The sequence below is a fragment of the Stenella coeruleoalba genome, assembly GCF_951394435.1.
Source record: "Stenella coeruleoalba genome assembly, chromosome: 8".
Taxonomy (NCBI): Eukaryota; Metazoa; Chordata; class Mammalia; order Artiodactyla; family Delphinidae; genus Stenella; species Stenella coeruleoalba.
Window position 1 is genome coordinate 53294225 of NC_137154.1, and position 24648 is coordinate 53318872.

Sequence of the window (24648 nt, forward strand, 5' to 3'; positions counted from 1 at the left end):
TTGTTTGTTTCCCTGCTCTCAGAAACCACTGTCCTGGGCTGCCTTTATCCAGTGCCTGAAGCTGTTGTCGTGTATAATTTTGTATGATTTTTTAGTTGTTTACAGTGGGAGGGTAAATCTGATGTATGTTATTCCATCATTCAGAAGTAAAAGCCTTTTTCCTGTGCTTTCTCACCTCTGTGCTTGTTATGAGAATATGCTTTTCCCATCTCTACTTGGTTCAGTTATTTTGCTCCTTCAAAGACATACTTAAATATGAGCTCTCTTTACAGGCTTTTTTCTCCCTCATCCAGAGATTTCTTGCTCCTCCTGTGGACCCATAGTATTTTTTTTTAAATATTTTATTTATTTATTTATTTATGCTTTGCCGGGTCTTAGTTGCGTCACGTGGGATCTTTAGTTGCAGCATGCAGACTCTTAGTTGCGGCATGCGTGTGGGATCTAGTTACCCGATCAGGGATCAAACCGAGGCCCCCTGCATTGGGAGTGCAGTCTTACCCACTGGACCACCAGGGAAGTCCCCCCCATAGTATTTTTGATGTTGCTTATTTTACTTATTAGTTGGTTTGGACTTTGAGGGCAGAAGCTTTACATTTTTATGTTAGTATCCTTCTTAGTGCCCAGCGTAGTGCCTTACGTGGCACCCAGCGTGCATGAGCACAGAGTGAGGCTCTGACGGGCTCTCTTCTAGGTAATGTGCATTACATATAGTGCATGAATCTTTTATCCTTAGTTCATCTGCCTTACATCCCTTTTTGGCTACCTATTTATTTTCAGTGTATTTCAGACAGTTGAGATTGATAAATAAATGACATGTAATGGCAAACAAAATCAATTGTGTTGGCAGTGTATTTGGAATGTGAATAAAGTAGGCCATAGTTAACAAGTTTTAAATTTTTACACTGTATGAAATACAGGTTAGACTCAAAGAATAATTTTGTAACTGTGATTTTACTTCATTTCAGTTAATTTTAGAAAAATATAGTTTAAATTTAAAGGGATAGGTTTTGATTCAGAGTGCTTTGATGCATGCCTGGCTTCATTATTCGCCAGCTGTGCAACCTTGTCCAATTACTTGGCTTCATCTCTAAAGTAAAGTTAATAATAGTACTTATGACTGTGTTGATATCCTGCTGAGTTTTAACAGGCTCCTAAGTTCTGCTGATGTTGCTGGTCTGTGGAGCACACTTTGTGTAGCAGAGATGTGTATGATGATCAGATGAGTTGTAAAATTGAAATGATCTTATAAAAATAGGAACAAAATGCTTTCTGTCTTATTCCTGTATCACACCTTGTTGAACTTCTGTACTGTTTATTTAAAGTCCTTCCTGACTGAAGATGGCCTCCTATGATCCACCTCAATCTGAATGCTTTAGCCATACTCACGTTCTTTTAGAACTAAAAGAAACTTAAATTTGCTTTAGTCTGTCTCACTTGCATTTACGCCTCTGTTAATTGGCGCTTTCTCCAGGAAATCTTCACTGGCTCTCTTCCCTTTGGTGTGTTTCCATAGCACCTGTGCTTTTCCATTATAGCATTGTAGTTGTTAGTTTGTTTCTTCCTCTAGTAAGATCGCCGAGGGTTGGGATAGTGCCTGGGGCATAGTAAGCATTCAATAAATATTTGTTGAAGGAATGAATCATAGTCTAATGTTACGGGCATCACTGCTAAAGGACGAAGACTTCTGTAGCTTCTAGCTTAGTATTCATTTGGGAAAACTGATATTGTCATGAGAAATACTGTAGAAAAAGTGTATATTCTTTGGCAGTGATTGTCAGAACTATCCGTGTTCCAATACAGATTGCATATTAACATTTATACTTGAGAGTCTGGGATAATGCCATTTAAAATCATGACATATTATGAGCAAAGTCCATTTCCATAGAGTCTCTGTTAGAATGACTCCAAATAAATAGATAGCTGTGGTGTACATATAAGATCTCTTCTAAGAGGTCTCATCTTCTGTGAAAAGACACATTTCTTTGGTGCTTTGGAAGTACCATCAAGTTTTATAATACTCAGATTGCCTCCTACCTGTAGCATGTATGTCTACATATCTTTTTCAAGACCATAAGTTTTTAAAATGAAAACACTATAGGATTTTAGAGGGGTCGGGGACTTTTGCCTTTTTCTAATAAGAGAAGCAAAAATAATAGCTACAGTATTTCAGTTATCATACTTATAGGTAAGATATTAGTTATTTAATTACCACAGTAACTTTATTAGGTAGGTACTATTATTTACATTTACAGTTGAGGAAACTCTAGGTCACAGTCAGGGACAGTAAATAACCTTACTGAAGTTCACACAACCAATGACAGGTGATGTGGTTAAAATCTTTCTATTGATTCCGAAACTCAATCACAGTATGATACCCCCTTTTTATCAGTAGTGTGATGTGTAAAGTCCATGGAATGTATATTATTCTGGCATATGGTAAAAAGATGGGGAGATACAGTTCTTCAGTTGTGTTCCCAGTTGTGTTTTTCCCTCTTATACTGATAGAGGGAAGTCCCAAGAAGTCTATCACCAGCCTTGAAACAGGTGAACTTCTAAACAGTGACTTCTGTCCCATTTAAAAGCCTGAGGTGTAATAATAATTGCTCATATTTGTAGAATGCTTATTAGTGCCAGGCAGTGTCATGTGTTTTCTATTCTTCATCTCATTTTGTTCTTACTAATTGTCCTATGAATTAAAGGTATTGTTATTATCTCCCTACTAATAAAGATATCATATATTATTATCCAGTTTATAGATGAGGAAACTGAGTTTCAGAGGCCCAAACCCACATAGCAAGTTATGACAGAGCCTGTGTTCAAAGTTACTGATACCAAACAGTGCTGCGAAGGAAGATGATAGGATTTTGTAAATCCCTGTTTTAATTCTGACAGTCCAAGTCAGAATTAGTCAGCACATTCTTGTATCTCCACTTTATCATGGAAAGAAAGGCTGGTAATGCTCAAGTTAAATATGTATTTGCCAGAATGGGTCAGAATTGTTGGCTTTTAACACTGACTTTGTACTTCAGGAGCTTTCATCCCGCTTTTATATATGTTTTTTGAGATGAGTATTATCCTATATTTCTCTGAACTCGTAGAATCATGGGCGGGTTAGGATCTAATGTTGGCACTTTGGGCTCAAATCTAAGCAGGAGAAAGAGTGCTGCTATTGGCTGTACTTTTCTGCCATTGGGAATCTCTATGTACTGCGGTGGTAAGATCTGAGGGGTTGGAAAGAAGGGTTGGCTAGATACAGATAACCATATTTCAGTACCAGTAGATCCTAATCTACTTGTTAGGGACCACTGTTCTTTATAGTGATTCTGCTAGGTTACCAGGGACTCTTTCTTATCTATTAAAAGTTCATTTGTGGTGAACATCATTCTTGTTTGCTTACGTGAATGTACTATTTAATGAATCTTGAGCCAAGTTAAAATATTTTAGAAGCACTGGAGTCACTGATACTGGTGACATGAAGTGGAAGAACGTATTTGTCACTGCGTGTGCAGCTTTGATTTAGTGTGTTGGCTAGCCAATAGTGAAGTGATTGGCTAATAAAAATGTTACTGGTGGCTTCTTACATATCACGACTTCTCTTTGACACTTGGTGCTTATCTGCATACTTGGTTCTCAGCCCAAAAGCTCAGTTAGGATACAGAGTCAGTAATATGTGACATTTTGTCTTTGCTACTGATTTTTCTGAGTGACCATAAAGGAGCTAATTAACTTCTGAATCTTTTTATACATCTGTGTAGTAAGGATAGCAGCTCATAGCAGTGCCATAGGGATTAATTTGTGTAAATGTTTGGAAGAAATTAGTACCTATTATATATTTTATACTTTTGTTTATGAGAGTTCATTGCGGCTGAATGATTTATCGCAAAGAGGCAAAAAGATAATTTCTATCCCTGTCTCTGACTTGCTGGGTGACCACAGAACTCTGAGGGGCCTCGTTACTCCATACCTGTAAGTTTCCCCTTCCCGTTCCCGGAAGGCAGTGGTTCTCAATTTGTGGTCTACAGCAACTTCCAGCTGGGTCACGGGCTGATCTTTTCAGCATTAATGTTTATTAATGTATATATTTTCATTTCCGGCAGATACATTAGTTGTGATGTTTAATTAAAAAAAACAGATTTCCCCTCATTAGTGTCTCAAGCCAAATAACCTTCACATTAACTAATTATATATTGGTTTACAGGGTCTTTTGCTCTAACTCAACCCCCAAATCTTTGAAATGAGAAGCAGCACTCTAAATTAATTTGCTTGAAATTTGGTTTAGAAAATGGTATGAAACATTGGTCTTAAGGAAATGTGTTTAGTAGAACTGAAACACACTTAAACATGTTGATAAAATTTAAGAACTCTTCAGTGGTGCCTGGGGAGTGATGTTAACTTTATAAAAGCAGAGTTCCCTAATCTTTGTAGGAAGGAACTACTTTTTAATCCAATTAGTTTCTTGATATTAATGATAACATCTATGTAGTACTTTATAGTTAGAAAGTGCTTGCACAAAGATGATCATATTTGATCCTTAAAGTATCCTTTAAGCTAAGTATGGCAAATATTGTTATCTTCATTTTATATATGAGATGCTGAGAAGGTAAGTGACTTAGCGAGGTACAAACAGACAGGAGCAAAGTTGGAACGTAGATCTAGACTTTTTGTCTCCAAATTCTGTGCTTTTCTCACTATTCCATACTATCTAAAACTTTGCAAAATCTGAATCCTACATAAATCCTAGGAAGCAGGTAATTTTTATTGAAATCCTGTAGCATGCCAGATCTTTTTCACTTATGGTATTATCATTTAATTCTTAAAATAGTACTAAGAGATAATAATTATTACTCCCTTTTTCCAAATGAGGAAAACTGGGGCTTAGAGACATTTCTCAAGGTTGCATAGATAAGTAACAGATCCAGATTCCGATTTTGATTTATTTCATTCCAAAGCCTGTCTTGTTTCTAACTAAACATAATATCGTTGTTGCTTTCTCTGGTATATGTCTAACAGATAAACTGATGGTTTGCTAGTTTTCCATTTTACCTATGGACTTATATGGAGAACTTTGTTCTGCTATATTCATTTTTATTACAGGATGAGTAAAGTGAATTTTCTCCAAAGATTTTTTTGATTTGGTTGTATCTTAACTAAGAGATCTGGATTAAAGATCTGTCAGTCTCTCAGTTTGTCCTTAGGCAAATCATCCAACTTTTGGGGCTAATTTCCTTTTCACAGACAAACCAAACAAAATTTTGAGTTATATAGTCAAGATTTCTTATAGCTCTGAGATTCTGGTTATCTTAGGAGATAGGATTGACAGAAAGGATAGGGATCTCTTCACCTTTTTTGGTGAATCTCTTTATTTTTTGAAGTTTTATGCTAATGATAAATTTCCCAGCAATGAAAGAAGAAAAGGAAAAAAAAGAAGATTCTCTGACCCAGATGTATCTATAGATGCCATTTGTTAACTGGAAAGCCTCCATTAGGTGGGAGTGACCTATTGGAATTCTCTAATCAGCCATACTCAACTCCTATTTTACAGTCTTCGGTCTGTTTTGGTAAGCAAGAGCAGAAACTCATTCTGTAAGTGACATTGTGTGTAGAAGAGGTCAGAAGTGTCAGATTTCATTGCTCAGATCTGGGGAGAGAAACTCCTCTTGGTAATTTCAGTGAATAAAAAGTTTCGATCCTTTATTGCCACAATAAGAAATGATTTATATGAAGTTTCCATCCATTATGATAATTATGGTCATTTTGCAATAAATTTGAGTAATTAAGGTGAAATATATATATATATATATATAAATATATATATGGTTTGTTCTGTTTAATTAGCTTCTGCTTGGTCAGTGAATTACTATGCTTATTTGGCCTGCATCTCAGATTAAAGAAGGATCACACAATATATTTAAATTGGTGCTTTCGCTTCTATCAAAAGGTTATAGATTTCTATTTGAACTTACAAAGACATTATTAAGCATTGTGCAACAATTTTCTCCTCATAGGTTCTAAGGTCACAAGTTGAAAAATCAGTTCTCACAGACCTTACAATTCAAGATATATTTATTACAAATGACGGCAAATTTAAATTTTATTCGTCTGTATACATGCTCTGATTTTCCTGGAGCCATCTGACAGGAATTCCTAAACAAATTTCCTTCAAAATTAATATCTGCCTTTCAAAATTTGGGGGACCTAAGGATAATTTTCCCCTGGGATTTATTAAAGTTTCTTTACTTTCAGTTGTTGGCCTGTATGCAGCTTGTGAAAGGCAGTAAAAGACAGACAGACAACTTGGTGGTGGGGCAGGCAAAGGTGGTTTCTAAGTAAACCTCAGATTTTCTTTTCAGAATGATTCATTTTCCATATATTTGTAACGATTTATTTCAGTAATATCTTAACTGGATTGTAAGAAAGTCAAACTGTCATATTTTAATCTCCCCCTCTCCCCCTATACTTGCCATGGAAAGTATAGATGTGTAGAAATAAGCCACCGGACAGAATTTTATTTTGGTTTGTCATCATTTTTTCTCTGCTTATTACCCAAAAGCATTGGAAGTAGCATTTACAAAAAATACATTTACAATTAGATGTTTTAACACAGAAGTAAAAGGAGATCGTAAGGCATGTAAAGGATATGGGAAGGGCATTGATGTGTGTATGTACACGCGTGCCTTTGTCAGTTCATTTATTCATCATTTATGGAGCAGACAGAAGGAACCAGGCATTGTGTAAGATGTTAGAAACAGAATGACAGATGTGATGGTTATATGACAGAAACACATGGAGAGTACCATAGGAACACAGAAGATGAGCATCTGAAAATCAGAACACCATGTAAAGGAGGTGACACTTGAGCTGAGTCTAGGAGAATATGTAGTAGATAGCTATGGAGGGAAGGTGAGACTTTCCAGGTAGAGGGAACAGCTATACAGAGGCATGGAAGTAGAGTAGAGAATTTCAGGTAATTCCAGTAAAGCCTCAGCTAACCTTTGAGTAAAGGTCCCCAGGAGAGGCTAGAGAGGTAAATAACAACCTAATCATAAAGGAAGTTATGTCATAAAGTTTGGAGATCTATTGAAATAACTTAAGCAAATTTCTCAAAGACAAAAAGTAGATACAACTGTGTTGATGACTATAATATAGGAGATTAGACGTATGTTTTAGAAAATTCTCTTTGAAGAGTTAAGCATAGAGAATTGTCATGACAGAAGTTATTATAGTAATCTAAGCAGTACATAATTAAAATCTAAAACAGTTTGGAAATGTAAAGGGAGGAGGGAGTGTGTGGATTCAAGAGGTGTTTAATGATGGACTCTACTGTTAATGGTTTAGTGGATTGGAGGAGAGAAGGAGAGAGAAAAATTTAGATAGTTTCCAATTTCTGGTTTGGACAACTGGCCAGATAATTAACCATTCATCAGAACAAATATTGGAGGAGAAGCAGATGTTGGGGGAAAGGGAGAAAGGGGAAGAATCAAGACTTCCAATTTTGGATAATTACCTAATGGGTAAGATAGTAAACAAGAAACCAACAAATAAAGTAAATGTCAGATTGTGAGAAGGACTAGAAACAAGCTGTGGTGATAGAAGCTAACTATGGGAGACCATTTTTACAAAGATTGCTCAGAAAAGGATGGTTTGAGGAGCTCAGTCTTGCAAGATAAGAATTGCTGGGGTAACAACAATGGGAACAGCACGAAAAGGCTTGGACATAGGAAGTGCCTGTATTGTAGGATAGAAAGGACGCCACTGTAGCTGGAACATAATTTGTAAGGAAGAGAGTAGCAGCATGACATGAGGTTGGAGAAGAAGGAATTCAAAGTGTAAGCGAAGATATTTGCCTTATCCATTGAACAGGAGGAGAAGGCTAAGAAAATGGCATGGAGGCTGCCGAGTTTCATATTAGGTTGTAGGTAGGATTATGAAGAAATCCTTCTATTATTTCAAGGTTTATGAGGTAAGGTAATTAATATATTGGACTTAGAGGAGGTTTAAGGATTGGGGGAATGTATGGAGTAGTCATCTCCAAGAATGAGAAAGCAGACTAAGGAGGAAATTGTAATAGGATTATTGGATGTGGTGCCTATTTGTGCTTTGTGGTTGTTATTTTTAAGGTAAAATCAATCAGGCTGGTTGTGTACTTTTCTCTCTCTACTTGGACCTTCATGGGAGCAGGTTGAGAAAATGCAAATATTCAGTAAAAGTGAAATTATCCCCATTTTACAGATGAGGAAAATGAAGTTCAGGGAACTTAACACTTGTTTAGAGTTGTGAAAGTAAAATTTAACCCAGATCTTTCTGATTCCTAAGTCCATGGGCTTTCCAGTATAGTACACTTCCTCCCATAGGATCTGCCTATTGTTTTTAAGCATTAAATTAACTCTGACCTTCTTAGCTGTCAAGCCAATTGTGTAGAGTTACGAAAGGTATCAGTGCTTCCCTTTGCCTGTTACAAGGAAGTATATCAGTTCTTTAGGGAGAAAAAAATCTTCTCTTGGCACCAAATTCCAAGAGGAATTTAGCATGCAGTTTCTTATGTGCTAGATATTAGATATCATAATGAAATACAGTCAATTGCAAATTTTTGCAAAAGTTACAGCAAGAAATATCTATTAACCCTTGAGAATGGGAGCATCATAAATCATAGTACAGAAAAGGCATTTCTGTGGGGAGAAAAACTAAAATAGTCGAAGTATATTGCTTTCTGGTCGTCTGCCTTGATGTAGAAAGCTCAGAAGAATGACAATTTATTGGTTTTAACTGTAATTTTGACAGGAGCTGGCCACTGGCCAGTCTGAGACCAAACTCTCGGTGAGAGGGAGCCTAAAGAGTCTGTGTTTTGTTTAGTTGATTGAAACAAGATTCATATTCTTCAGCTATTCAATTTATAGGAGACAGCATTGACATTTGGTTATTAAAATTAAAGTGTCTGACTTGAGTTCTTGCTGAACAGAGGGGGGCCATGGTGTATCATGGATAGGGCCAAGGGTTTCAGAAAGCAGTTTTGAAGTATGGTAAACCAAGCCATGTATTTGCTTTCTCTCCCTCTCAATGACTCATTGATATGATGATAAAGATACATGCATAAAAAATAAGTCCTTGGTGATGGTGAAAATACAAGAGGATGCCATTGGAATAGCAAAGATTTTTGACATAGTTCTCAAAGACACAAAGTAGATAGAATTGTATTGATGAATAAACTAGAGCAGAGGAAAATTGCAACCTGGAATACAGTGGAAAAGGCTGCAGTGAGAGTTTCTGGTAGAGCTCTCAGATACCTCAACTTGCAATTCCCAGGTATGGAAATCAGGAATGATGGAGCAATAATTAGGGTAACTGGGCCTACTGGCCCATTTTCTTTCCTTTGTGAATTTGGGGTAACTTCCTGTAACATTTGCTCCAAATGCTTTCTAAACATAATGGATTCCTGACCTGGTTAGGTTCCGTGGTATGAGATTTTGGCACAGAAATGTAGAGCAAAGCCTGACTGAGGAATTTTACAACCAACCCAGAGGGAAGACATGAAAGGCAGCTCTACTCAAGAGTGAAATACCCTAAAGTAACATAATCCCAAAGTAAACTTCTCCTTACTTGATAGTGATTTAAAGTAAAGGTACTGCCTTCTCCCAGCATATATACCTTGAAGGAACGCTAATTGTCAGCAAGAACTGCCCACTTACGCTGAGCTGCCATTCAGGGGTGAAGCCTTTTATGTAAATAAATCTTTATAGCTTCAAAGGAAACCTGCATTATTACCTATGCTAACCAATCTAATCACTTATTCATGGATTTAAAGGGAAAACCAAGCGTCATCAGATATTTGAGGAAAACACTATGAATTAGACCAGGTTGAACAAACAGAATAGCTGACCTAAAAGAAACAGAAAATACAAAGCACAGAGAAGAGCTTTAAAAAAACTTAAATTAATATCCTCAGATTTGACTTCCAGCCTCTGGGATGTAGAAAGGTGGAAGGAGCATCACTTCCACACTAACAACAAGAGAAAACTGGATAATGTACAAAATTATAACTTTTCTTGAATCTATCCAAGTACTAAGATTTCAAGGCAACCAATCCCTAGGGGAGGGAAAGTATCACTGAGAAAGCCCAGGACACAGAGTATGTCCTGGTTTAACCAGGACAACAGAGGAACTCCCTCCCTTCCTCCCCAGCCAGGCTAGAAAGCACAGAATAACAAGTCACTGTAGGCGGAGAGGCAAGAGAATGGGGAGACACCCTTACTTAGGTGCTGGTTCACAGGGAATACCTAAATCTGGGAATAGTATAGTGTCATTGAGAAAACACCTCTGTCAGACCATCTTCACCATTACCACCAATGCCGCCACCACCCCCGAAAAGGGAAAAATTAGAGGCAATTTGAAGGATGTGATGCACTGAAGGTAATCATGGCAGCAACGGAACCCAAATCCAGCTCGGTTTGATTGTATTGACTCATTCCTTCAAATTAACAGAAGAAGAAGCATGTCTTTTTCTTTCTCTGTTGCCCTGCAAATGATGTTCAGTATTAAATCAAAATTTTTGAGACCAAAAAAAAAAAGCAAAACCAAAACAAGACAAAAAACCATCACTACCATTACCAACACCAACAACAACAACAAAAGGTTGACAGGAGAAGAAATTAACAGAAAAAGACTTCAGAGATGACTTAGATGTTGGGACTGTCAGAGAGAGTATTTAAAATAACTATGGTTAATATGCTTCAGAATTTTGTGGAAAGGTGGATAACATACAAGAACAGATGGCAAATTTCAGCTGAGAGGTGGTGGAAACTGTAAGAAACAGTCTAATGGATAGACTGTAAACCAAAAACACAGTAATGAGCTGAAGAATGCCTTTGACAGACACATTGGTAGATTCAACACAACTGAGGAAAGAATCATTGAACTTGAAGATAGGTCAATAGAAATTACCCAAACTGAAGTGCAAAGAGACTCTTTCACATAAAACTAAGTTATTTCATTATCAGCTGTCTTATACTTTAAGAAATAATAAAGGAAATTCTTCAGCAGGAGAAACATGATACCATACAGAAACTTAGCTCTACACACAAAAATTGAGAGCTCCAGAAATGGTTGAAAGGAAGATATTATAAAGAAATTTTTTTCTTATTTTTAATTGCTCTAAAGACTGTTGATTTTTTAATGCAAAAATAATGTTTTAGAGTTTATAACATGCATAAAGTAAAATTTATGAAGTATTTTACGAGTGGGGAAGGGAAGAGTTGGGAGTGTACTGTTGTCAGGATTTTATACTTTACATGAGGTGGTATAATTTTATTTGAAGGTAAACTGTTATTAATTTAAGTTATATATTGTAAACTCTGGGGCAACCACTAAAAATTTTAGAGGGAGGTAAGAATGAGCTGATAGTGAAGAAAGAGGAAGTCATAAAAAAAAATCCAAAAGCATAGAAAAAGAGGGATAAAGAAACAATAAATGTAACGGAACATTGAGAAAACAGCTAACAAAATAGTAGTTTTGTTGCGGTACACGGGCCTCTCACTGTTGTGGCCTCTCCCACTGCGGAGCACAGGCTCCGGACGCGCAGGCTCAGCGGCCATGGCTCACAGGCCCAGCCGCTCCGTGGCGTGTGGGATTCTCCCAGACCAGGGCATGAACCTGCGTCCCCTGCATCGGCAGGCAGACTCTCAACCACTGCGCCACCAGGGAAGCCCAAGATGGTAGTTCTTAATCTAAATGTATCAATGATTATATTAAGTGTAAATGTTCTAAATACCTCAGTTAAAAAAGAGATTGTTCAGATTTTATAAAGATAAAAAAAAAAGACCCAACTAAAGCCTATCTACAAGAAACACACTTCTAATTTAAAGTTATAGATAGATTAAAGGTAAAAGAATGGAAAAAATGCACTATGCAAATACCAACCAAAAGAAGGCCAAAGTGTCTCTAGTAATATCAGGCAAGGTAGACTTCAGAACAATGAATATTACCTGCAATAAAGAGGGATATTACATTATGGTGAAGAGGCAAATTCATGAAAAGATGTAACAATTCTAAATATGTATGAATATAACAACCAAACATATATATATGTGTGTGTGTGTGTGTGTGTGTGTGTGTGTATATATATATATATAAATCAAAAACTGATGGAACTGAAAGGAGAAATGGCTAAATGCACAATTATAGTTGGTAACCGTAACACTAATATCTCAGTAATTTATAGAACAAGTAGAGAGAAAATCAGTAAGGAGAGAAGACATTAACATAATCAACTAACTTGACCTAATTAACAGTAGAATACCAGCAGAATATACATTTTTTCAAGTACATATGGAATATTTAGTTAGGCCATATTTGGTGTCATAAAACAAATAAATGCAAAATAATCAAAATGATGCAAAGTATTGTCTCTCACCAAAACAGAAATAGCTAGAAATCACTGACTGAAAGATATCTGGAAAACTCTTAATATTTTGAAATTGTACAACAAACACACACACACACATATACATACCATGGGTCAAAGAAGAAATAACAAGGAAAATTGGAAAATATTTTGATGTGAATGAAAATGAAAATATATCAACATTTTAAGGGATGCATGCTTAGAGGAAATTTGTATCATTTGATGCTTATACTATACTAGAAAAGAAGAAAGGCCTTCATTCAATAACCTAAGCTTATACCTTAACTAGAAAAGAAGAGCAAATTAAACCCAAATCAGGCAGAAGGAAGGATATAATCGAGGACAGAAATCAGTCAAATTGAAAACAAAAAGAGAGTAGAGAATGTCAATGAAACTAAAAGGTGTCCTTTGAAAAGATCAATAAAATTGATAATCCTCTAGCCAGACTGACTGAGTAAAAAGAGAGAAAGCGTGAATTACCAGTATCAGGAATGAGAGAGGGGATATCACTACAGATCCTGCAGCAATTAAAGTAAATAAGGTAATATTTTGAATAACGTGATCGTAGTATGTCAGAAGGGCACTGGAAGAAGGCTGAAGGCTGGTCAAATCTGGGACCACTTGAGCACCAAAATAATTAAATCCAGTAATGAATTATAAATCTTTGAAAAATAAAAGAGAATTCATGATTCCATACTGATAATAGATAGCTAATGGAGAAGGAAGGGCTCTTGCTTAGAGAAGAATGCTGAATGCTGACTGATAAGTATGGAGGAAGTACTGGAGTTGGAATATTATTTTGCAACCATAGTAGTAAAAATTGATTCAAGCAGAAGACACCAATCAATGCTAAATCTGCGGAGCCTGTGCTCCGCAGTGCGAGAGGCCACAACAGTGAGAAAGTTAGATGAGAAGCGGGATATATCCATGGTCTTAAAGATGGATATCATTGCTTCTATATGTAATATCCTTAGGAGGACACAACACCAATCATGCAGTATTCAGGCTGGTAATATATAACTTGAACAACATGTAAAGAGCTTGAGCACATCATTGCCTCAGTGTTACTACTTCCTATGAAGTGACTTTTGGAACTTAGGTTGAGTTTTCTGAGGTATCTTGAAATACTTCGTTCTTCTCTACCTGAGCCTAATTAAACCAGCCTCACTCAGTTTTGTTCCAGAGACCACCCGGTGACCAATGAGGCGTATTACCTTTTAACGGAAAAATGAACCTGATATGTGTTGGAGAGATGTTGCCAGTCTGTGTTCTAAAGCCTTAGTTCTGTTAAAGCCTGTGGGAAAACCATAGCCTTTCACGAGACCTTTTTCTGGGTTTGGATCTACTCTTTTACTTTTTATTTGGAAATTATTTTGGACTTACAGAAAAATTGCAAGAATAAGAGTACAGAGAACACTTACATTCTTCACCCAGATTTACCTATTGTTAACTTTTTACCCCATCTGTTAGCTGGCTGTGTATTTTTAAATTTTGTTTTCCTTCTTTGTTTTGCAAGGGTTTTTGTTTTTGTTTTCTTTTTGGTCGTGTGATATGTTCTAAAGACATTCAAAGCTAAAGAGGGTGCATACATTTGCATTTTGAGACCCAGATCTGTCTTGGCCCATTTGTGATTTCACTAGAATTGAGGCAGCCTTTTATCTGGGATGAAGAATAACATTGCAAATTTGTATAGTGGTGGAAGAATTCATGTGCTTTCTGGTAAAAGTGCATTGGGTGAGGGGTAGAGGTTGTCCACCCAAGTGTCTTCTGAAATCATTGAGGGATTATCTCAATGCTATCTATTATCAATATGGAAATCTTGTGAGGAATTATATTGGGGCTAAAGAAGATAAGTGGTATTCCTTGATTAAGTTCTGTTTGGGGAGCAGAGTTAACAACTTACTGGTCATTTAAATACAGTTGAGAGAGAAGAGCAGGGTGCTTAGACATATGTTGATAAAATTACTTAGGTTGGTGAATTTAGTTCTAAGGTCCAAACTGTATTTTGATCAATTAACCTACTTCTTGTTCCTCCCTAGATGTGCGGAAGAGTTCAGGGCACCTTTTCCTGTTAGATCACAGTTCATGAAACTAAGCTTCTTTTTTTTTTTCTTTTTTTTGGCTGCGTTGGGTCTTCATTGCTGCATGCTGGCTTTCTCTAGTTGCTGTGAGCGGGCTTATTGCGGTGGTTTCTCTTGTTGCAGAGCACAGGCTGTAGGCACACGGGCTTCAGTAGTTGTGGCTCACGGGTTCTAGAGCACAGGCTCAGTAGTTGTGGCACATGGGCTTAATTGCTCCGCAGCATGTGGGGTCTTCCCAGACCAGGGATTGAACCCGTGTCCCCTGCATTGGCAGGCGGATTCATAACCACCATGCCACCAGGGAAGTCCCTAAGCTTCTTTTTAATATCTAGAACTTAGTATGTCAGGATCTAAGACTGTTTTTCTGTGTTTCAGGACCTTTGGAATTTCCTGAGACAGGCTCATTTTCTTAGAGTAGGAAGATGTAAAAGGATTTTATGATCACATGAATGAAAATGGAAGTTCCAAAGTTGATATAAATACAAAAGACCAGACTTATACACAAATATTAATCATTGCAATGCTAAAGCAATCCTGTAGTGGAATTGAGGTATTGGGGTATCAGTTAAAATGTGTAATATTCTTTTAATTCACATCTATGGAGTTAAATTTTACAAGCCATTAAACATTGTAACTCAGACTATCTGTCAACATGTAAAAATGCTTGAGACATAATTTGGAAAAATCAGAATACACCTTTCCTGCACACTGTGATTGTAACTAAAACTACTTATGTATATGAATAAGATGAAACTTCATAAAAAACTTAATATTGATGAACTATATTGCAGTAGTCAATATGCGGGTAATTTTTCCTGCTCTACTTTTTATACTTTCAGTAATGTTATATAGCATTTGCAGTTAAAAACAAATTAACCACCTTTTTAGAAAAAATTAAGCTTTACTTTTTAGTGCAGTTTTAGGTTCATAGCAAAATTGAACAGAAGGTACAGATTCCCCATATACTCCCAACCGCCCACCTGTGCAAAGCTTCCCCCACCAAAGTGGTACATTTGTTACAATTGATGAACCTTTAGTGAATCATCCTTAACACCCAGAGTCCATAGCCAGTTTTTTAAAAAATGAAGTTGTCTGAATTTTGAAAATTGCATCCGGGTTTCTTCGTCAGTGACCCAGAAATCTGTAGGCAGAGAATCCTAGACTCTTACTCTTTGACTCCTGCTAGAAGCTGTATAAAAATGGAAGCAACAACAACAACAAAAAAAGGAAGCAATAGGAAGTTTATTCTCATTAATCCCCCCAGAAGTCCTCCAACCCCAACCCATTTTACCTTTTAACTTTTTTTATTTCCCTCTCACAGTCAGGGGACTGGGCTCTGCCTGTTTGGTTGTGACTGGGCAGTCCTGTCTGCAGTGTTCCATCTGGAATTGTCTCCTTTCGTCTCTCTCTAGGAAGTGCATTTTCGGCTGAGCACCTCAAGCTTCAACTCCAGAAGGAATCCCTAAATGAGTTGAGGAAGGAGTGTACTGCGAAAAGGTAAATGGAACACTGAGAATGGTTGTTATGAGTGTCGAGTTTACTTTGAAGAGAGGATTTGGAAAAGGAGTATTTTTAAAGCTGCCGGTATTAGTACCAGTTAATATGTTCAATGCCACTTTCACTTGTTCAACACCTACTGTGCTAGAGTCGGTTATGAGACCTCCTAGTATGTAGTCAGAATCGGAAGCATGGACACTGTTCTAGATTTCAGGGCCACAGCACTGTGACTTAATGTTTGAATCTCCTCCTCTTCCTGTCTTCTACCTTTAGTGCAGCTTACAGTTTTTCTTCAGTAACTCCTTCAGACTGCTGTTAGCTCTCTTGGCTGACCTCAACAGCTCCCAGGTTCTCTCTCTAACATCAGTCTCTCCAGTTTTCAGTTCATCCTCCATGTTGCTAGCAGACTTCTCCTAAAATACTTTTTTTTTTTTTTTTTTTTTTTGCGGTGCGCAGGCCTCTCACTGTTGTGGCCTCTCCCGTTGCGGAGCACAGGCCCCGGACGCACAGGCTCAGTGGCCATGGCTCACGGGCCTAGCCGCTCCGCGGCATGTGGGATCTTCCCGGACCGGGTCACGAACCTGTGTCCCCTGCATTGGCAGGCGGACTCTCAACCACTGCGCCACCAGGGAAGCCCTCCTAAAATACTATTTTACCATAATTTTTTCTCTTCTTAAGAACCAATGGTGATTGTTTTGCCTCACTGTCAAATAACCTTCAATAAAATGGCCCCATACAGCTGTAGCTAATTGCAGTCGCTCCGTGACATTCATTTAACAAATGCTAATAGTTTTTCCCGGTATTTTTTCCAGCACATGCTTAACTTGTTACCACCTCTGATCTTTTCCTCATCTTCACTCACTTTTCCTAGAAAGTCATCCCATCCTGCATTTTTCTTTAAGAAACCATAGCAATTGAGAAACCTGAAAAGAACCTTGGAGATCATCTAATCCTCTCAGTTTGCAGATAGGAAAGCAAAGCTCTGGAGGTTACTCTGTCCATTTCACTAGGAAAGCAGGACTAAATCCCTTTAAGTCTTCAGTGCTCTTTGCATTGTACTACTTTAGATTCCACTTTGACCTACTGTTTCTCCTAAATTACCTCCTTTTTAATTGTTGACACAGCTGAGCAGGTAATATGCTCTACGGGTATTTTAGCTGTTGGTCATGTTTCTTAAATAGTTCAAGAAGAGCTACATCATCTCATGCCACAGCTTTTTGCTTTGTCCTTTTCTTATTCTGTTATTTTTGTAATATGGCAGCAGGTTATTTTTTGAGGTAGTTATAACATCTGTAGTTGTAAATGAAAATAGAATACTTTTTTGAGGAAATACCATATGGATATTTCCTAAAAACAAATTGGCCTCAGGTTAAATGAGACCTTGGTCAGCTTACTGAGCCTCTCTAAATCTTGTTTTCTTGTTTGTACAATGGGTATAGTAATATCAACCGAGTAAGTTGTTGTAGTAATTAAAGCCATTTGTGAAGCTCCTGGCATGTAGTAGTAGGTGCCCAGCCAGTGATTTTGTACGTTTCACATCTCTTAGCCTGGTGCTGGACACGTAAAATAGGCCTCAGTACAGTTAGCTTGATTGATAGTATTTAGTGATAGGTCATGACTCACGTTAGCTATTATTCTTGCTTCTACTTCTGTGGCCCAGTACAGACCATTAATCTTTCTCTGCATCAGTTAGGTGGAAATAACTGTGAGAAAGCATGCAAGCATGTTTTTTTTTAACAAATGTGCTTTTTTTCCCTCATTAGAGAACTCTTTCTGAAGACTAATGCCCAGTTGACAATTCGTTGCAGGCAATTACTATCTGAGCTTTCCTACATTTACCCTATTGATTTGGTAAGTTTCAAATTTTCTAGGGAAAAAAAAAATTTTTTTTAAGATGATTTCTGTTTGAAATTTTCTCTCAAAGCAAAAACTCATTGCTCTAGTCTTAATCATACGCTCTGTCATGATTCATTCAGAAGCTAATATTTATTTAAAAAGTAGATTTGGAATTAGTTGGCATTAGGTTCCACCATTTGATTTTTTTTCTATCAGTTTGGTGGTGGGGTGCACTCATCTTCATCTGAAAGAATGCCAAATTATTTCTGGTTTCTTTAGGACCTTTTCACTCAACCAAATTATCAGCTTTCACCATATCTGACACATAGATGCAGATACACGTGCATTGCTTTAAAAATATAATGGCTAATTAATTTATATTTATTAGTATTACCTAAGATATTCTTGAGGTAACTGTCAGGATATTAAGTTTCTGAATCTGGTTTCTTAGAGTAAATACAAATGTAACTGGTTAGGATTTTTTTTAGAGAACTAAATCTGCTAGATTTGGTGGTTTTGTTTTCTTTTTAATGAAGAGAGACTTAAAAGACTAATTTTCTGAGAGGAAACCTAATAGGATTTTAGGTTGCTCACAGAATCTTGTTAATTCTACTTAAAAATTTTCATTTATAGCTATGAATTGGTCAAACGATAGTTTTACGATTAAAATTTGACACGGTTTTTTGCTTAGATATGATGTTTTAAATGCTTATAGTATAGAGAATTTGAAGTGTATATCAATGTACAGAACAGTATAATAAATCATCATGTACTCATCATTCAGCTTCAACAGTTTGGTTAATAATTTGAGTCTATGGCAGTATTGTCTTTGAATTAATACTGACGTAAATTTTTTAGATTTAGAACTTCTTTGCTTTATACATAAACAAAATTAATTTCATTCTTTGGTTGTATTTACAGAATGAGCATAAGGATTACTTTGTATGTGGTGTCAAGTTGCCTAATTCTGAGGACTTCCAAGGTATTTTATGTCTTATACTTCTAAAGATTTGGTATAATGTATGGGTATGTTGCAGGGAAAAAGAGAGATAGCTTGAAATGTTGGTTGCCTGGCACTTTATCCAGAAGGGTTTCTGGACCTTCTGTCCCTTTCCAATTGTAAGTATATAGAGTCAGATTCCCTGATGGAAGACTTAAGAGGATATTTGGTCTAGTCATGAAAAAACAAAAAAATTGTTGAACTTTCTATTTGAAAGTTAAAAGAAAATACTTTTTGAATGAGCTTTAAGAAAATCAGACAGTAGGATTCTCAAGAATACTAATAATATCCCTGTCCTTTTGGTTTGATTTTTCATGAAAAATTTGTGTTGGGAGCAAAGCAATAAACATTAATTTGTTCTATTTAGAAAACCATATTTCTGCTGATGTAAAATGTATTTGAAAATTTAATTTTGTGACATTCCCACCCCCGTAGGTTAAACTTGTTATACTGTCATTTCTGTCCTCTTTTAACTAAAATAAATTTACATTAAAGATGTTATAGATATGATTCATAGTAATTGCTATATTTAAAAATATTTTTCCTAATCCCTTTACCAGTATGCCAGAGAAAAGAACTTATTTTATTTGGCATATTGGTTAGAAAGATTACTTTTATTGTTAGCAAAGTGGGTTCTTTTCTCCTAGTATAAACAATGCTTTGAGGACTGTTAAGTAGTTGTGTAGATTATTCCCAAAGCTAGCACATTAATCTATTTGGGAATAAGTTATTCAAGAAGAAAGCATTACTAGTTCTGATTGGGACTTTCTTCCATTTCCCTATAAAGAAAATGTTGTTATTTGTGGTCCTTTAACATTTAAGACTGTTTTAATATATTACCTCCTTTGTCCTTTACAACAAGACTTAAAAGTAGTTGGGACATAAGAAGAGTGATACAAATGAACCTAGCTATGAAACAGATACAGAATCAGGGACACAGAGAATAGACTGGTGGTTGCCAAGGGGGAGAGGAGTGGGATTTTGGGATTAGCAGATGCAAACTGGTATATATAGAATGGACAAACAACAAGTTCCTACTGTATAGCACAGGGAACTATATTCAGTATCCTGTGATTAAACCATAATGGAAAAGAATATGAAAAAGAATGTAAATATATGTATAACTGAGTCACTTTGCTATATAGCAATAATTAATACAACATTGTAATTCAACTATACTTCAATAAAAAATAAATTAAAAAAAAAAGGAAGAGTGATTAAAACAGGAATGGGAAGACCTATGTTTGAGTCCTGGTTCCCCTTCTAGAAACCATCTATTTTGGAACAAGTCATCTAAGCTTTGCGTTGATTTTCTAATTGATAGTATGAGCACATTAGTTCATGTACTACCTGTTTTACATGATTGTTAAGATTTTATTTAAGGGCAAGACATTTTGCCTTATAAGGAAGGTGGTATAATCTCATTTTACAATGTGTAAATGAGCTATTTAGTGACTTGCATGAGACCACAAAAGCTAAGCAATGATCTTGCTGGGATTTGTCTGGTTTCCACTGTACAGTGTTCCCTCTAATCTCTGTAAGTCATACAGATGTGCTTTGGTGTTAATTTTAGGTGTTACTTTTATGTTATCGTGTCTTGAAGCTCATGACACATCTTTTCCCCCATTCTTTCATTCCTTCGCTTATTTAATAAACCTATTAAGTACCTTGAGCCCTGTGTCAGGTTGCAGGGATACAGAATATTCATTTATTGAAAAAAATATCAGTTGAGCACCTGAATGCCAGACACTGTGCTGTGTTTTGAGGATATAATGATGGAAAAAGCAAATATATTCTCTTCTTTCATGGAGCGTACAACCTATTGAGGGAGACAGGCAATAAACAAGAAAATAAGTATTTAAAAAGTGTTTAATAAAGGAATACACTATCTTAGAGAATAGGGTAACCTACTGTAGATAAAGCAGTCAGAGAAGACCTGTCTGAGGAGGAACATTTAACCCAGAATCTGAAGGCTGAAAGGAACCAACTACACTACAGGTGGGGGAGGAGCATTCTTAGAAGAGGGAGCGGTCATGATGGAGGATATGGAGGAATGGGCTTGATATATCTGAAAAAATTCAGGGTGAGGGGCATGGGAGAAGATACCTGTATTTTGGGCAGATCATGTAATCTCTCAGAGCTTAATTTCTTCACCTGTAAAATGAGGTAATATTTACATCTTAAGTTCATTGTGATGATTGACTGAGATTGCATTTGAAAGGGCTTTTCATATAGAAGGCACTCAATAAATGTAACTGGAATTAGTTGCAAGAGAGAGGAAGGAAGGAAGGACAGAAAAGACCAGAGCAGCCCTGTGTAGCTGGAGCATAGTGAGAAAAGGGAAGAGTTCCATCAGAAGAGGTAAGAGAGTCAGCCAGGGCCTTGAGGCCACTGGAAGGAGTTTCTATTTTATTCTCAGTGGAGTGGGAAACCCCTGAAGGGCTTCAAGAAGGGAGATGATATGAGTTGATTTATGTTTTTTAAAAGTCACTCTGGCTGCTAAATACAGAATGATCTGAGAGGCGGCAACAAGAGAAGCAGGGCTATCGGTATTGGAGTATCACCTTAATTCGTTCTGGGATGTTTCTTGATTCTATTTTTGTTTTCTGGAGGTGATTTATTTCCTAGTTTTTCCTAGCTTTTGTTTGCTATCTGTACTTAGTATGCCCAACAAGCTGAATACATTCCTTCTTCCCTTAAAAAAGTTAGTTTAGCTTTCAAGCGCAGTTTTTACTGCTAAAACAATGAAATGGGAGATAAAATGAAATAAATATTTAATTCTACTCTAAGGCCCTGTTTACTACCCATGACTCCTAGGAATCAGAAATTTTAAGCAGCACATATGGTAGTATTGGACTTTAAAATCTTACGTTGGCATTCTGTAAGGCACTTCCAGGTACTAAATTTACTGAGTGCCTTGTGTGTGTCATTTACGGTGTCAGGTGCTGGGAGTATACAAAGGGGACCAAGGCATTGATCCCACCTCCATGAAACTTCAGTCCACTTGAGGTTAACGAGGCACTTAGAAGTTTATACCAGGTACATGGGACTCAGAGAGTGGGAATAATCAGGTCTGTCAGGAGGGAATCAGGAAAATCTTTATAGAGAAGATGATACCTGAGGTATTTTAAAAGATGAAATAGTATTCCCCTTTTGAAAGAAGGATGGGACATTTTAGGTTCGGTGAGTAGAAATATGGTAACATGGAACATCATACATGATGCTGTCTTGTTTATTTAATTCTCACCACTGTGAGAATTAATTCCTTCTGTGAGGGAAAGAGTTATACTCAACTTTTTTTTTTTAAAGACAAGAAAATTGCAGCTCAGAGAGATTAGTTAATTTTTCCGAAGACTCATACTAGCCAGTGGCAGAGCTAAAATCATCCCTGGTCGGCCTGATTTTAAGGTCCATATTATTCCTGTCATGATGCAGTTTTCTTCCTTGTTTTGAATAATAACCTCTTCCAGACTTCTGACAACTTTTAGTGTTCTGTAGCAGCTGCATTCTTAGTAAGACTCTAGTGAGAGAACTCTAAACCGGTTATTCTGTTATATTCATGAGATTTTGCTGGGATAGACTTTACATTGTATGGCTTGATGCTGTTGGGGAAACTCCTCCATAGTGACCCAACACTTATTGTGCTCTTCTCCTCTTCTAACTGGGTAAGTTTCAGTTAGAGTATTCCAGAGAGACTGGGACACAACGGGAGAAAATTGTCCAGTGAAGGGTATTCATTTGAGTTCCATTGACTGAGACATTTCTCATCCAAAAATAAAAAAAAAAAAGAAAACTGTTTGTGTGTGTTTTTAAGTAATCCATAACATGAGAGCCTTTCGTGGTAATGAGACCCAGATTTCCTTCTGTGTCTGTATCCCTTCATACAGGCATGATTTCTTGGAAAGGAGAGTCCATATGTCAAACAGTGTCTCATTGAGAACATGGAATGATTCCATAGATGCTGTGGCAATGATTAGAGTCTTAAATATTCTGTCCTGTCTGGATCAGTGGGTGCATGGTTCCTTACCAAATCAGCTGCCTCAGTGATTGGGAAGGCAGGATGGTAAGAGCTTTTAGATCACTTATTGTACTTGGATGCATTTGAATATTAATAGTTTGTCCAACATATAAGTCAGAGGGACATTTGAATGAATTTATAATGTTGTCATGGCCATTGTGGGTTTGTGGAATCTATTATCATAACAATTACATAAAAGATTTAATTATAAAAATTACTGCAGCCCCGAGTAGATACCTACATTTAAAAAACAAACCAGGGCTTCCCTGGTGGCGCAGTGGTTGAGAGTCCGCCTGCCAATGCAGGGGACACGGGTTCGTGCCCCGGTCCGGGAAGATCCCACATGCCGTGGAGCGGCTGGGCCCGTGAGCCGTGGCCACTGAGACTGCGCGTCCGAAGCCTGTGCTCCGCAGTGGGAGAGGCCACAACAGTGAGAGGCCCAAAAAACCAGAAATATTTATTATGAGGAAACTGCAGAATTTTGTTGTTTGTAAGCCCCTTAAAACATTGTTTTAATAAGGGCTTTTTCACTTACCTGAGTCTACAGTTTATTCCTGTTCCTCCCTGAACCCTCCCACTCCCCCTCTAACTTCTTTTCACCAACAGACCTATCATCTGTGACCTTTCTAACCCCCAGAGCAGCATAAGGAGGAATACAAGCCTCTGCTCTGCATTAGGTGTTAGGGGCGTCATTAATGCTTACTGGAAAAGCACACCCCAGAGAGCCAGGTTTTGGCTTTGGCAGGTAAAAAGCCTTTTAGATCTTGGAATGCTGGAAACCTTAAACCTTTTGGTTTTTTTAGCTAAAGTGATTGGCAACAGAATGTGACATCTGAGGTTTCGTGGCCAGCAATAGCCATGATTAACCACATGAGCTCACATTTTCCCACTGGAGGTACAGTGGTCTTGGGGTGATGAAAGTGACTTCCCTACCAGGAGGTGGTTTTCCTTTTGAGGGTATTGGAATACCCTTGGGCCCTGTAATGCCTTACCCGTGGTCCTTTTAAAATGCTTTTTAATATAAAACTTCAATATTGGAAATCCAACACCACAGTGTTTAACTGCGAGGCTGTGACAGAGCACTATGGCCTGGAATAGGAAACAACCTAGGGTTTTTAATGGGTGGAGTGGGGAGTCTTGTGGTGGAAACAATGGTGAGTGTGAACAACTAGAATCAAAACTGATTTCCAGTATTACCCAGTTTTCCGTTTTTGCTATTTCTTTTTGGTTTTTGATGTACATATATAAGATTCTCTTAGAGATGCCCTTTTATGTTTAAATTTAATCAAAATTGTTTTTTGTTGTTGTTGTTTTTGTTTTTGTTTTTTTTGCGGTACGCGGGCCTCTCACTGTTGTGGCCTCTCCCATTGCGGAGCACAGGCTCTGGACGCACAGGCTCAGCAGCCATGGCTCACGGGCCCAGCCGCTCCACGGCATGTGGGATCTTCCCGGACCGGGGCACGAACCCGTGTCCCCTGCATCGGCAGGCGGACTCTCAACCACTCTGCCACCAGGGAAGCCCTGTTTTGTTTTTAATTAATTAATTTTATTTATTTATTTTTGGCTGCTTTGGGTCTTCGTTGCTGCATGCAGGCTTTCTCTAGTTGCGGCGAGTGGGAGCTGCTCTTCGTTGCAGTGTGCAGGCTTCTCATTGCGGTAGCTTCTCTTCTTTAAGCTGCACAGGCTCTAGGTGCACAGGCTTCAGTAGTTGTGGCGCACGGGCTTAGTTGCTCCGCAGCATGTGACATCTTCCCGGACCAGGGCTCAAACCCGTGTCCCCTGCATTGGCAGGCAGATTCTTAACAACTGCGCCATCAGGGAA

The 24648-nt window shown here is 37.5% G+C and overlaps 1 protein-coding gene across 4 annotated transcripts in view; it reads left to right on the top strand.

The window, feature by feature from the left end:
- The window catches only part of UVRAG (UV radiation resistance associated), a 317503-nt gene that overhangs the window by 162936 nt on the left and 129919 nt on the right, over nucleotides 1–24648 (top strand). For all 4 annotated transcript variants that reach the window (XM_079928279.1, XM_079928281.1, XM_079928282.1 and 1 more), the window contains 3 exons: nucleotides 15888–15972; nucleotides 17736–17823; nucleotides 18730–18790. In XM_079928279.1, the coding sequence (XP_079784405.1) occupies nucleotides 15888–15972; nucleotides 17736–17823; nucleotides 18730–18790 (234 nt within the window). The remainder of the gene's footprint in view (nucleotides 1–15887; nucleotides 15973–17735; nucleotides 17824–18729; nucleotides 18791–24648) is intronic.